General features: G+C 40.1%; 1 protein-coding gene across 2 annotated transcripts in view; it reads left to right on the forward strand.

Annotated features, from left to right (window-relative positions):
* SNX5 (sorting nexin 5) overlaps positions 1-15,227 on the forward strand; it is a 26,074-nt gene extending 10,847 nt beyond the window's left edge. For both annotated transcript variants that reach the window (XM_029916298.1, XM_029916299.1), the window contains exons 3-14: positions 469-573; positions 1,732-1,842; positions 2,665-2,786; positions 3,986-4,109; positions 5,035-5,130; positions 6,290-6,395; positions 6,482-6,557; positions 7,492-7,531; positions 7,617-7,703; positions 9,025-9,184; positions 12,810-12,895; positions 14,419-15,227. In XM_029916298.1, coding sequence (XP_029772158.1) covers positions 469-573; positions 1,732-1,842; positions 2,665-2,786; positions 3,986-4,109; positions 5,035-5,130; positions 6,290-6,395; positions 6,482-6,557; positions 7,492-7,531; positions 7,617-7,703; positions 9,025-9,184; positions 12,810-12,895; positions 14,419-14,469 — 1,164 coding nt within the window. In that variant the 3' untranslated portion in view covers positions 14,470-15,227. The remainder of the gene's footprint in view (positions 1-468; positions 574-1,731; positions 1,843-2,664; positions 2,787-3,985; positions 4,110-5,034; positions 5,131-6,289; positions 6,396-6,481; positions 6,558-7,491; positions 7,532-7,616; positions 7,704-9,024; positions 9,185-12,809; positions 12,896-14,418) is intronic.
* Positions 15,228-15,519: the final 292 nt, after the last annotated feature.

The raw sequence follows: 15,519 nt of genomic DNA on the forward strand, positions 1-15,519 counted from the left end.
CCTGAATATAAATTGATTCACTCTTGAGCTGGATTTTTCTTTTTTTTTTTTTTCCAGGAATTCCAAACCACTTTACTGTTGTTCTCTGTGTCTTCTCTTTGTTTTCTTAGTTTCTAACTTCTTTCAGTTCTGTGTACATGCCTCTTGAATGTTATTTGTGGTTTAGGCATTTATGTGGGAAGTTTAAGCTTTCATTCTATCTAGTTCAAGACTTATTAGTACATTTGAAGTATTTGGTTAAATGTATTTTTCACATAGACCTAAAATCATTTAGTTTTTTTGTTCAGATTACAGAAATATTTTGGACCTACCCATCCATTTTAACAGTAGGTTTCCCCATAATTTCAAATAAACTTAAGAGAAATTATCTTCTGTAGAATACCTTTTAATTACTAGCTTCCATTTTTGGAAGGATACTTTTTAACACTACAGTTAAATTGACACTAATAGCCAAAAAATGTATTTCAGCTGAGATCTGTATCTGTGGACCTGAATGTTGATCCCTCACTTCAGATTGACATACCTGATGCACTCAGTGAGAGAGATAAGGTCAAATTTACAGTGCACACCAAGGTAAGTGACAGAATGACTTCAGTAATCAAAGCAATGCTAGGTTACAGCTTTGTGATTCACAGTGGTGAAGAGACATCCTCAACTGAAATGGTTGTGTTTTTATTTTGGGGGTTTCCCTCCCGCCCCCAGCACTACTGCTGAGTGAGTACATCCTTCATCTTGCTTGTAGTGAGCATCAGATAAATGCTCTTGGTTCAGCATTTTCCACTGTGGTGGAGCCCTCGGGCTGTAGGTATTGCTGATGTTGTATATGTATATACTCTGCGTGATACAGGTGGAGCTGCCTACTACATGGATCAAATCTTCACCTTTGTTTTTAATTTGAATGCATGAGAAGTGCTTGCTTTTACCCTTATTTACTAAGTTACTGGCTTTTGCCCCTCCTGTTTCTTGTGATTCAGAACACTTTCCAGATTTTTAATTTGACAAAAGCAATATGCTAATCTGAGAAACATGGAAAGTAAATGTAATTTTGTAGAATCCATCCTTTCGGGAACATCTTCGGCCTCGTTTCTCCTTCCATACTAGTTAAAATGTACTGAATGCGCCCGGCTAGCTCAGTCGATACAGCATGAGACTCTTAAAATGTACTGAATGCTTGTCTTATGCCAGGCATTGCTGAAAAGGGTTTATTTACGTGGATTTCCTTTTCTCTTTACAACAACCTTATGATGGTATCATATTATCTGTATTTTACAGATGAGGAAACAACCACATGTTTAAAAAAGGTAAATGACTAAGGCACAATTTGAATTAGGCAGTTTGATGCTAGAGCTTTTGGGTTACACGCCACCTCCAGCATACAGACCTACTGTCTGTCTAGGGTCCTCTCCCATGTGGTTTTCTCTTAATACCTTGGTGGCTTGATTAACCTACCTCACTCAGGAGGAGGCAGTGTGATGACTATGTGATTATATCCACCTAAGTTGACCTGAGGTGGAGTTTTGTGAAAAGAATTCCTTACAGAACACGTTGAATCTTAGCTATGATTTTAGTGGGAAGATCATGTGTTGTGGCTTTTGTTCTTTACTGGGTCTTACTGAGATGTTTTGTTACGCAGAATTCTGCAGAATTTTCCCATAACACAGCCCAGGAAATCCAAACCACTTTATCAAAAAGTGGTAGTTACCAGTTAACTTCTTACTCTGCTCTTTACAGACAACGCTGCCCACGTTTCAGAGCCCAGAGTTTTCTGTTACAAGGCAACATGAAGACTTTGTGTGGCTACATGACACTCTTATTGAAACTGCAGACTATGCTGGGCTTATCGTAAGTGCATTTTGGAAAATCAAACAAACCAGTTTCTTCTACCTTATTGTTCATTTTGTTTAAAGAGGCTTTCACCCCCTTTTTATAAGGGGTTGTGAAAACTGATTTCATCTACCAACTAGAGCAGGTGCTATTAGTAAAGACTAAAAACGTGAGAATGGTGTTACAGCTGTGAGGTGAAGCATACAGTGTTCTGACCTGTATAAGAGAAGAGGCTAAACAGTTTCATGATTTGAACCTTCCCTGTCTTTGGGTTTGGTGTTTCTCTTGTACTTTGTTTCAGGCATCAAGTAGAATTGAATTCTAGGAAAACCTCGGTAGTGGTGATGGTGTACATGCAATAGATTTCTCAAAAGTCTTGTAGTTTCCTCAAGGAGTAAGGAAGACAGTGGTCTTTGTATTAATAAAAGTAGTATTGAAGCCTATGTTTGAGAATATTCTGTTCACTCAAAATTTGAATCTTTTGATTATCCTCTGGAATTAAAAGTTCCCTTTAATATGTAGAGACTAATTTTGATGGTGCTTCATCAGCTTCATTGTAGCACTGGTTCTAGTATATACATTTTAAACTGACATTGAAGCAGCCTAATGTTACCCCTATCAGCCATCCATAATGGGTAACCTTACAGATTCTTGCAGTCTGAGTGCCCAGGTGTGGGGAGGAGACTTCTTTTTTATATGGCCAAGAGGAATCTGGTTAAGAGAAAAACAGAAGTTGACCTGTCAGCCCCACTGGGCTGGCTGCCTCCTTGTGCACAAGCACTGAGTAGAACGTCACCACCGGGACAAGAATACTTTCGAGTTAACCTGCTTCCTCTACAGATTCCGCCTGCTCCTACAAAGCCTGACTTTGATGGCCCTCGAGAAAAGATGCAGAAACTGGGAGAGGGTGAAGGGTCTATGACCAAAGAAGAATTTGCTAAGATGAAGCAAGAACTGGAAGCGTAAGTGGATTTTCTTGACAGGGCAGGATCTTTTGAGAACAAAAGTGGTGATGTGTACAGAAATCAGGACAACCTGGCAGTTTTTCCAAGTATGGCAGTTAATTAGTGTCCCAGTGCTGTCTTATAGAACTGCATTCTCCAGTTTGTACTTAGACATGGATTCTCTGGGGATTTCTGACACTGGGTAGACCGAATTGTTTCCCTCCATGTAGACCATGCTCGATACGGAAATGCTGGTCTGGCATAGTGAAGAAGTAAACCTTTGTCTTTATAAAGAACTCTCAGGCTGCTGATAATATACAAAGCCTTATTCCCTGAAGTTTGGTTACTGGGGGTGTAACTAACTGAAACTAGATTGCAGATGCTCTTTCAAGACAGCACTCTGAATAATATATTGATGGTTTGAAAGAAGTCCACGTTCACAGGAATTAAAATTCACATATTTTAATTTGGTTATAATTTAATGGTTTCGAACAAAAACGGATTCTTTATTCTCTGTCACAGTTGAGGGTTTGCATTAAAGTTTCATATGAAATTATTGTACTTCTCTCTCAGCTCCTTTTCCCCGCTTCTGCCATTGATGTGGTGCCCATTTCCACAGCTCTCTTCTGTGCCCTGCCCCATGCACATCCCTGTTCTCTAGGGCCAGGGCTCACATACCTCCGGGTACATAGTCATTCCCCACACATGGCTTGAGTGTCTATCATGGGCTCTTCTGAGCATAAAGCACTGAACACAGCCGACTGAAGTCCTTCCATTGAGAAGTTTAGAGTGGTCTTTAATACCTAGATTGAGATAAAGTCACTTTATCATGTTCAACAAATCTAAGGTTTATTAGATAGACTTCAGTGCTATGTATATGGCTATAGGATTAAAGGGTTTTCATTATTTTACAGAAACCAGTGTTTAATGGCTGCTCAATTCCAGCAGTAATTGGCATGTGTAGGTTTGGACTCCTGTAGACTTGCTCAACTCTGGTTATACTTTTGCCCTCTTTGATTGGTTCCACAGATTCCCAACTGGCAAATGCCTTAATCAATTGTCTTATTACCTAATTAGATACAAGATGATACCAAAATGTTTTGGTTCAGTTCAAGTGTTTGGCTTAGTGGCATGAGCAGAACACTGATAACCGGGACCAGTATTGGTCGTTTAGTCAGGTGGGGCCAGCTGAACTCCCTTGTGTGCTTCTCTTCTAGGGAGTATCTTGCAGTCTTTAAGAAGACTGTGTCTTCTCATGAAGTCTTTCTACAGCGGCTCTCTTCTCATCCTGTTCTCAGTAAAGATCGCAACTTCCATGTGTTCCTGGAATATGATCAGGACGTAAGGCATTTTTGTTCCATTTCCATGATCCAGTGAAAATGCACATGACCATATTTTTAAAAATATATAAAATGATGCTTAAAGATTTTTACTTTTTTCCCCCAGTTAATTTTGGGATTATTAAGCAGAATTGTGATTTACATTTTTTCTTTTTGGTTACCTGTTTGTTGGAAGGAGTTGTACGCTTTGCCCATTTTTTCAGTGTCATGTTTTTTATTACTTAATATGTGTGAGGCAAGCCCTGACTTAAACATTTCCTTACCATCTTTAAGTCTATTTTGAGAGAGAGCAAGTGCCCAAAGGCGGGGGGGGGGGGGGGGGGGGGGGGGGGGGGGGGGGGGGGGGGGGGGGGGGGGGGGGGGGGGCCGGCGGCAAAGGGAGAAGGAGAAGGAATCCCAACCAGGCTCTGTGCTGTTACCACAGACCTGACACAGGGCTCAGTCTCATGAATCATGAGATCATGACCTGAGCTGTTACCAAGAATCAGATGCCTGACTGACTAAGCCACCTAGGTAGCCATCCCTCCTCAGCATCTTCTAGCCAGTGAGTTTCAATAATTCAAGGATTTAAAGGCCACTAAGATGTTCCTGGCTAGCTCAGTCGGTAGAGCTCTTGATGTTTGGGTCCTGAGTTCAAGCCCCAGGTTGGGTGCCGAGTCTACTTTAAAAAAAAAAAAATAAAGACCAAGACTTCTTGCAAAGTAGTTCCTCAAAATAACTTGAGGTCATGTTTTTAAAATTAAGACTTGTATTTAGGTTTGGCTGTTTATTTGATATTTTACTTACAGTGGTAAGATGGAAGTATTTTATTTGTGTGCCTGTGTTAGTAAACAGTATCATTTAGAATGTGTTTAGGGTTTTTAAAAATTATCTTGAAAAATATGTGTACCATAAATTGTTCTTCAGGATTTTTTTTCCCCCCCCAGCTAAGTGTGAGGCGGAAAAATACCAAAGAGATGTTTGGTGGCTTTTTCAAAAGTGTAGTGAAAAGTGCTGATGAAGTCCTTTTTTCTGGAGTTAAAGTAAGTGGCTTTTAGCTGTTGTAGAAAATTCCTGACGTCTTGTGAATAGGTGACCTTTTATTTCTTCAGAAGAGCTATTTGTGGAACAAATGGTATTAACTTCACAGAAATGTAAATTTTTTCAAAATTTGGTTATTTTTTATCTACTCACTGAATTTTTAGTTACTCTCTTAAAATATCTATTCTCTCAAGAAGATAAGAACCTTCACTTAATTCTTCCATTTTCTCCTTCTCTGTTCAGTTATTTTTAGAAAGAAAATAAGCTACAGGATGAGTATTTCGTGCTGTTCTTCAGAATGACACTGTCCACTTTCGTAGTCTCAGCCACGGGCAGCACTTGAGCAGTTACTGTGTAGTTAGTACCTTGTATAATTAAAGAACCAGATGTTTAATTTTATGTATGTGTCAGATTTTAAGGATTTCATAAGAAAAAGAATGTAAAGTATTAAGTAGTTTCACTTTTTTTTTTTTAATGTAGCTACTAGAAAATTTTTATATAGCACATGTGGTTCACATACTCTGTTGGACAGAGCTGTTCTGAAAGACCAAATTGACATACAAGTCTCCCATTACCCTGATGATATTTATCTCTTATTCCTCAACCCCTTTCCACTTTTTAACTGAGTTAACCACCTTGTGTCTGACTTTGCCACTTTTGTTGAGGGCGTAAGTGGGGAACCCAGCGTATAGGTGCTGGGTGGAGGTATTGTCAAAAATTTGGAACTCTTAGGATGCTCCTTGCCGTGTTGTAAGCTGTGTCGGGCTGTCCTGTATCCACGTATTGCTGGGTGTTTGGCATCCCTGTCTGGCATGCACCAGATTTACCCCCCATACGCACATAATGTGGGTATCCGTGTTTAGGTCACAGTCTGCCAGGCAGAATCACTTCTCGGCCAGGTTCACTGGAGCTTAGTACCAGTTTTACTGGGCATTGTTGAATGGCTCTTCAAAATGTTTTTCTCTGTTGACATCTCTTGCCAGCACTTGAGTTTTGCTAATTTTGGGTATGAAATGCTGTTTTGTAAGTTTGGGTTTCGCTGGTCCTTAGAGGTTAAAGTTCTTATGCATGAGCTTATATTCTTAATGTTTCTTTTGATACAAAATACATTCATAAGAGTTAAGAATTTTGCTTCTTAAATTTCTTTTGTTCCCCTTTTAGGAGGTGGATGACTTCTTTGAGCAAGAGAAGAATTTCCTCATTAACTATTATAATAGGATCAAAGATTCATGTGCAAAAGCTGACAAAATGACCCGATCTCATAAAAGTAAATACCATTTACTCACTAGCCACTTTGCTTTGCTTAATGTGCCACCTTTGTTTAGATAAAAAGAGCTGTTGTTACTTCTGCAGATGTTGCAGATGACTATATCCACACTGCAGCCTGCCTGCATAGCCTGGCTTTAGAAGAGCCCACGGTCATCAAAAAGTAAGTTTTTCTTGTAAAGCATTTTCCCTTTCCATTAATCAAAAATTCCTGGGTGGTATAATGAATAATGACTATATAGTTTCATTTATGCTTTTGAGTGCCAGCTCATCAAGACTAGATGATGGTCTCCAGCACACATATCTTACCCACTCTCTGAACATAGACAGATTTAAGGTGTGTGTTGAGGATTTAGGGTACTTCTACACCAAACATGATAGCTGTTGTCAAAGCCTTTATCTTTCCTCATACTGTCACCATTTTTAAAATTGATTTACTTTAGTTTTTGAGTTGTCTTTGAATGAAGTTTGCTTTGTATGTTTTCTGGCAAATCGTGTGTTACCTGGTAATGCCTTCAACTTAAATTTGTTTTGGGTAAGGTGATCTTAAGGGTCTAATGTTGAGTGTTTTTTATATGAACTTCTCAATTTCTCCCCTGAGCATTTCTGGTATGAGAACATATTCTACTTAACACCTCGGGCTTGGTATAACAGGTATAACATTTCTCATTTGAAGGTGGAAGTCAGGCTTATAGCAGAACCTAGATGAAATAGTAGCTTTTGTTTTAAATAGCATATTTATGGCTTTGGGACACCCACGGTGGTGGCTTATTAGAACCTGCTCTTGGTTAACACAGCTTTGACATTGGCGAAAGTCTATCTTGGGACATGGTTTCTGCATGGCAAGGTGGCTGAAGAGGCAGCAGGAGGCCAATATCCATGAGTGTGTCGCTGTCAATGTGTGCTCGGTTCTGTAACTGTCTTCTCTACTGAATTAGGCCAATTGGTAATGAAAAGTGGTACTTTGATAAACTGATTTTAAAGCATTAAAGGCTAGGACTCCTGCATTTACTCATTCATGTCTTCAGAATATTGATAAGGTCCTGTTTCATACATGAGTTTGAGACTTTAAGCCAAAATCATATGTATAATTTCAGGTACCTATTGAAGGTTGCTGAGCTATTTGAAAAACTTAGGGTAAGGATTTTTATATTGGTCTTCATAATATTTTATAATCTGCAGATTTCTGCTTAGATGATGGTGACTTATACTTTTTTAATAGAAAGTAGAGAGTCGAGTCTCCTCAGATGAAGATTTAAAGCTGACAGAGCTTCTCCGATACTACATGCTCAACATAGAGGCTGCTAAGGTAAGTAAGATTAGCCTAAATAAAGAGTTAACCGAGAGACCTTTGAATTCTCATTAATTGAGTTTATTCAGGAATCGCAGGGAAATTTCAGTTTGGGGGAAACATACTATAGCAAGAGACAGGCAAATCCATTCCGTTTTTGGGCTGGCCTTGTATTTAGGAGTGCAAAGAAGGGATGTCCAGTCAGAGTCCCAAGCAGTAAATTCTTTGGCTTGTATCACTTAAGAGCAGCAGGGGTGGTGCCGAGTTGACAGATCGTGATTTGGGGGGTGGTAGGATATTGGATATGGGTATAACTGAACACATGCCAAAAGGGCTATTTCTGAACGAGAAAAGGTTTTGGGGTTTGTGAGTTTTATTGGATTGCAGTTACTGAGTCAAACCATTACTTACCCAAAAGGCAAGACTAAGCAGTAGGCAGAATGACAATGACCTTTGGGAATGAAACATGGAATTCACTGGGCATAACCCTAAACAAAAATAAATAAATTACTCTTATGCTAAATCAGGCAACATAAAGTTAGGGTAAATACCATTAGGAAGTAAAAATTCATTATTTCCCTTACAGTTTCATTTTATTTTATTAGTTCATTTGTCTTTTGGCAGGTTTCCGGAGTCTTATATTTGGATATGGTTTTTTTACATACTTTAGATTATATGGTAATGGACTTGAGAGCTGACAATCAACACAGATTTTGAGTGAACACAAAAACACATAATTGTCGAGTGTCACATAGATAACGTTGACCTCACATATCTATCAGATTTGAAATACAGAGGTAACTTGCACATTGCTGTAAGTTGCAGATAGTCTTTATTTCAAATGAGTGTCTGGGGTTGGACTCCTCAAGGCAGGACTTTTGGGGCAGGAGTAGAAGAACGTTCTTCTGCCTCACTGCCAAGTTGTGTTCTAGCAGCATCACTGGATGCATCCAGTAATGCTTGCCTGTGTTTTAGTAGAAGGTGGTTAATTTTCTGAACTTGATTTCCATGACTGAATCAACTAACAAAATATCCTTTAGTTTTCCCTGTTGAGTTTTTTTTCTTAATCCAGATAAAGAATTCCAAAACCTCTCAACAGTGCCACAAGAATTGCTGTTCCCAGTCTAATTGTGAGATTAAAGAAAACATAAAAACATGGGAAGGGAAGGTAGCAGTGGATTAGATTGTTGCCATCTGACATTTCAGGCGGTGCACTGGCACCACAGTACTTGGGCTGATTATTAGAGCAGGTCTGATACTTAACCTTCCTGTTGTGTTGTCTGGCAATTTTTCAGGATAAGTTTAACTACCATGTCCTTTCTGTTAATTTTCTTCTCAGGATCTCTTATACAGACGCACCAAAGCCCTCACCGACTATGAGAACTCAAACAAAGCATTGGATAAGGCCCGGTTGAAAAGCAAAGATGTCAAGTTGGCTGAGACACACCAGCAAGAATGCTGCCAGAAATTTGAACAGCTTTCTGAATCTGCAAAAGAAGGTTGAGCAGGGTTTTTCTTTACTTTTTGTTTTCATTTGGAAATAATTTTAAGCTGAGAGAGAGAAGTTGCACAGAAAATAAAAAGAACACCCATATATTCTTTACTTGGAGTCCCCTAGCTCTCTAGTTCGCCCCTTCTGCTCCGTCACCTGCACATGCACCCATGCTGCCACGTGTGTGTTTATAAATGCACGTGGGCTGGGTCTTTATTTTTTAGCCAGATGAGATTAAGTTGTATGTATTTTGGGCCTTTTATCCCTAAAACACTTTGTTGTGTATTTGTCTTATGTCCTTATAGTACTTAATGACTTTGGTAAACTTTAATACAACACACTCCAACATGGTATCTGTATTCTCATTTTGTTGTTGGCTCCAATAATGGCTTCCCGTCTGATGTTGCCATTAGGTTACCATAGGTTTTGTGTCTCCTCTAATTTGGAAGGAACCTTACTTACCTTTCTTAAAATGGCATTTGCTTTTTTTTTTATTTTTGAGAGAAGAGAGAGTGCGAGCAGGGGAGGGTCAGAGAGAGAGGGAGATACAGAATCTGAAACAGGCTCCAGGCTCTGAGCCAGTTGTCAGCACAAAGCCTGATGCGGGGCTCAAACCCATGAACCATAAGATCATGTCCTGAGCCGAAGTCAGACGCTTAACCGACTGAGCCACCCAGGCGCCCCAACATTTGCCTTTTTGGAGACCATAGTCTTTACAGAGTTCCTTATTATCAGATGGTCTGTTTCTGCAGTGAATAGATTCTGGTTATGCATTTCCAATGGAATATTCTCTGAGTAATGTGTCTTTCTGGTGTCACATCTAGGGGCATGTTCTATTCATTTCCTCTCATTTGTGGTATCAGTTTCTCTGCTGTATAGTTAATATTTTCTTTTCCCATGCCACTAATCAACAGTGTGTGAGGAGACCACTTAAAACCCTGCAGATAGTTTTTCCCTACATTGAGTCTTGCTTGAGCCTGCTCTTAACTGTGCTGGTTGCAGAAAGGCGATTCCTTGCCCCCCAGTTCTGGTGTCCTCTTACCAAGCCTTTGGCATTATCATCATCCTTTAAGCACAAGCCTTCCCTTCTTTCCCATATTTTCTTCCTTGTCATTATTATAGTCATGGGTTTCTATTTTTGAAAATAGTCTTTAAATTCATTATTGTAGTCCATTATTTGGGTGGACTTTGTCCAGATTTAGGGGGAAGCACCTTTAAGTTGGCATGTCATTATGACCTATTCCTCAGTCTTTTGAGCGATTTAGATGTTCTATGTGAATCTTATATCTTCTCTGGCCCTGGAAATCACCATTTCTTCTAGAGGCCTAGGTTCTATTTACTTACAGAATTGTAACAAGATGAGGGTGTTGAGTGTACTCATTTCCCCTGGAGTGTCTCTCTAGGCCATTCAGGAGACAGCCAGGAAATGGAGGGGTGTGTAACTCTTCTCCAGGAGTCATGGTGGCCACGCACTGCCGGTCCACAGCCACAGGGTTCCTTTTTGCCTTACCCCATTCCAGAGTGGGGGGATTATGGCTTAACTTTATTGGGAGATAGTGCTCCATTTCCACGGAACAGCAGTGTAAGTTGTAGTCTTTTCTTTATGGGAGGGTGGGTCTCACTATCCTGCAGTTCTCGGGGGCCATGGAACATGCAAGAGCAAAAGTAAAGAATGTGTCTTCCTGAATGTGAATGTGATTATAGTGGTAACTCTGCACTTGATTCACTCCCAGAACTGGGGTTTCTGTGAGTGAATCCCAAGCTCATTTTATTTTAAGACTGTGTTTTCTCAGAATCTCCCCACCCACCCACCTTTGGTTCCAAAATCTAGGCATATCTGAAAACAGTCTGATACTAGCAATAAGCAAGAGTTCCTGTCCTTTATTTTGTCTTGGCTTATGTTTACAGTATTATAACTCAGCTGTAAGGGATAGAGTTTCTCTGTACAGAAATCTTGGAAAGGCCACACAGATATGCTCATGTGGCGATCTTATGGATTCTTTCGAAGGAACCTTTTTCTTGCTGCCATGGTAAAATAAATTCTCGTCTTGTTTAATTAGCTAATTTTAAGTTTATGAGAACAAACTATGGAGTTGAAATCTTAGATTATTACATAGGTCAAAGTTTGGAAGCTCTGACAACTTTAAAGGAGATTAAGGAAAACTACAAAGCTTTAAAGTGGTGCCAATTTAGGCCCGTCCTGATTGCCTAACGTTTGTCCGTGTGGTGTTAGATTTTAACTTGTTTATTCAAAGTGTATGCCTGGGTGTACTGTATTTAAAAAGTACAGTGTTCTGGGGCTCCTGGGTGGCTCAGTTGTTTGGGCATCTGACTTTGGCTCAGGTCATGATCTCATGGTTCGTGGATTCAAGCTCCACATTGGGTTCTGTGTTGATAGCTCAGAGCCTGGAGCCTGTTTCGGATTCTGCCTCCCTCTTGCTCTCTGCCCCTCCCCCACTAGTGTTCTGTAGAGTGCTGCTATGGGTCTTAACCTGTTTGCCTCTGATCCAAGTTCTTTCTAAAACTTCATAGTTGAACTGATAAGTTGGTTGAATGAGCACAGTACAAGTGATAGTATGGGCAGGATTTATGGGCAATTTGACAGGTTAGTATTGAGTCCTAGTCCCTGAGTACAGGCCTAGAGGAGGGAAGTGAATTTATCTTGACATCCAGGAAGACCTATTTAGGGTATCCAAGGTATTGTTATTAACTCATCATTGTAAGCGTTCTTGCAAGTTTTTACTTTTTCATGTGGCTGCTTGCATATTTCTTTTGGTTAGTGCTACACAGACCTGATACAGGAGAGTAAGTTTGCTCCTGAGGACTAGAGTACCAGCTTGATCTGGGAGATTTGAACAAAGGAGTGATGTTGAGAACCACAGGCTCATGGAAAGAATCTGAGGAAGTACTTTTTTTTTTTTTTTGCTTACCCTGATTTCTAATGGGTCAATAGTCCCGAACAGTATTTGGCAATAGGAAAGAATAGATGTAAAGGCGGCCTGTTGTGCAGATCACATCCACAGAGCTGTCTGAACATGAGTGATCGTTCAAAAGTTTAAAAATAATCATTTAGGGGCACCTGGATGGCTAAGTCAGTTAAGCGTCTGACTTTGGCTCAGGTCATGATCTCATGGTTCGTGGGTTCAAGCCACGTGTCGGATTCTGTGCTGACAGCTTGGAGCCTGGAGCCTGCTTCAGATTCTATATCTCCCTCCCTCTCTGCCCCTCCCTGCCTCAAGCTCTGTTTCTCCGTCTCAAAAATAAACAAACAAAAAAACTTTAAAAAAATTATTAAAAAATCGTCATTGGTGCAGGTATATATATGCTCATGACCTACCCTGGCTCTCCACAAGCACTGGGAGTAGAGGTTTGGGGCAAGATTGCCCATTTCAGGAGTCTTCCCAAATAGTCTGTGGCATTATCTGGATTTTGGTGTTCAGTGATTGGGTGTGGTGTTCATTTTAAAGGCAATGGCAGACATGTTACTACATTGTCCGTAAAATATCAGGTATGTGTCCCAATCACTGAGGTAATGAAAACGTGTGTATCAAAGCTTTGAAGATTGTAAGAATGATATTTGGAAGTTAAACATGAAAATTGTTCACCTTTTGTTGGTAAACTTTCTTTTGCAGAACTAATCAATTTCAAACGAAAGAGAGTGGCGGCATTTAGGAAAAATCTTATTGAAATGTCTGAACTGGAAATAAAGCATGCCAGGGTAAGTGTTTTCCTTCAGATTAAGCCAGAAGCTTTCTAGAGTTTAAGTTCTTTCCTAGTTCATTATCCCAGGCAGATGGGGTTTGCTGTGTGTGTGTTTTACTATCTTTAAAATGAGACCGTGCGTGAGCAGGGGAAGGTCAGGAGGTAGCAGGGTTAGAGCAGGCTCCACACTGACAACAGCAAACCCATGTAGGGCTTGAACTCATGAACTGTATGATCATGACCTGAGCTGAAGTTGGATGCTCAACTGACTGAGCTAACCAGGGGCCCCTGCATTGTGGTTTTAATCTCCTGTAATGTAGGTGGTAGTTGTTGGAATATTTTTTCTGCTGCAGACCAAAATTGTGTAACTCATTGATGAAATACTGTTTTTGAGAAGAGCATATACATGTCTTCCGATACTAATTTCTTTTTTGTTTAGGAAAGAACAACAATTTCCTTGTATATTTATGTCTTAGCTTAATTTAGTACAGAAAAAATGGAGAACAGTGGTCCTCAGTGTTAGATACACATTAGAATCTACTTAAGGAGCTTTTAAAGACATTTCCGTGCCCAGACCAGTTCAGTTTCTGGGCATGGCTTTTTCGGTGGTCCGTGGGTACAGTTGAGTTTGAGCACCAGAAATGCTGGAAGGACCAAGGTAATAGGGTCAGCAGAGAGCAACTAGAGAAGGAAGAGCAGTCACTGGCCAGAAGACCTTAAACATAGTGTGTATTTTGAATTCCTTAGACTATAACATTTATTTACTTAAATCCGAGTTCTGTTGTGTGAACTTTTAAATTGGGGTTTTAAAGTGTCATGTATACATAAATCATAACTGTAACCTTCTGGGTCTGGATGCTCTTGAGTTTTCTCAATTCCTTTATTTTTATTTATTTTTTTAAAGTTTGTTTATTTGAGAGAGAGGATGCAAGCGGGGTGGGGGGGGACCCCAAGCAGGCTCCTTGCTGTCAGTGCAGAGTCTGGTGCAGGGCTCTATCTCCCAAACTGGGAGATCATTATCTGAACCAAAATCAAGAGCTGGCTGCTCAACCAACTGTGCCATACAGGCACTCCTCAATTCCTTTAAAATGAGAACTTTCTAAAGCAGTTTGTGCTAGGTTCTATATGAATAGTTATATATAATTTCACTCCTAAGAACCTTTTAGCAACTTTTTAGTCGGTCTTTCCAAGACCTTCAGCCTCAAAGAACAAATAGCTCTTGCATAGCATTTAGGTTAAGGCAAAGTAAGCAGAATTGGTGTGACTGCATTGAGAGCAAACCTGGGGTGGGGGGTGCTGGGTGGCCACGACTACCTCTTCAGCGGTGAGCCTCTCCAGGCTGCAGTCCAGACCCTCAGGAGGAGGAGGAACTTGACAGAATGAAACTGGGGTGCAGGTTGTGATTCATTTGTAATTTAATAAAGAAAGGGACCAACCCAGTTTGCTTAAGTTGGTGGGTTTGAGTTTAATTCTTACAGATTATTAGGAGGTCTAGAATGTAAAGTAATTCATTGGTCTACTTGGTCTTCTTTCTTCCAGAACAACGTCTCCCTCCTGCAGAGCTGCATTGACTTGTTTAAGAACAACTGATTTGCCTTTTCTCTGAATGAAGGACACGAATGTGAAAGAAAGCCAGCGCCAGCGTCACTTGCACTTAAATCATTACCACAGAAGATTTATTACCTTTGACTTTAGTTTAAAATTATGTGAATAAATATTTTGATTTCTTAAAATCTTAACACTTAACCATGTTGGTTTAAAAATATTTCTATTGCATGCTACTTGGATATGACTAATCTTTTCCGTATGCATTTAATACCTCAAAGTGGGCAGAATCTAAATGCTGGGTTCTCCTGCGATTTGTCTTCAGTTCTTAAAGAGTGCAGGAAACATGTGCCTTCTGGAAACAAGTATAAACAGTGGCCTGGCACATGTTATCTGACTGTTTCATGTGCCCATGTATGCCCTACAAACAATTTAGAGTAGGTGCCAGTTACAGCAAGTAAGTCAGCTGCTTGTTACAGGTAACAGACATTCCATTCCTTAATTAAGGTGATTTTTTTTCCTCATGCTCATGGTTCTTCAGTTGCCTTAAGGGATCGCACTGTAACAAGAGCAAGAAGATCTCGTTTCTTTTTACACCCTTTGCCGCTCCATTTTTTGATAGTTGGGATATAAATTTTGAGGGGAGAGAAATATCATAAGGGTATAAAAAACAAATAATATGGCCTATTTTAGAAGATGGCCAGTCTACATGAAGAAAGATGTGAACCCCTTCCCTGACCATAGGGGATGTGTGAATGTTTGGACTTTTTATAAAGTGTATAATAAAATAATAAATCATGTTACCACATGGAGTGTTTTTGTGGAAACCAGGCCTAGGTTGCCCCAAAACTGCAGTTGGTGCTTCCTCTTCATGGTGGTGAGGACTTCAAGGTTTCTGCCCACTGGCTTCGTGGCCTCCATTGTATTCTTCATGTCTTTTGAGGCCATTAATGGCCAGTTTTTTTGAAAGGCTCTCAGATCTGGGTGTCTCCTCATGGTTTGATTCAGGTTTGCTTTTTTTGACAGGCTCAGAAAAGATGTATCTGTCCTTTTAGTGATGACCGAGCACTTGGGGTAGTGCCGGCCAGTTTCCCC

The sequence above is a fragment of the Suricata suricatta genome, chromosome 12, assembly GCF_006229205.1.
Source record: "Suricata suricatta isolate VVHF042 chromosome 12, meerkat_22Aug2017_6uvM2_HiC, whole genome shotgun sequence".
NCBI classification, from domain to species: Eukaryota; Metazoa; Chordata; class Mammalia; order Carnivora; family Herpestidae; genus Suricata; species Suricata suricatta.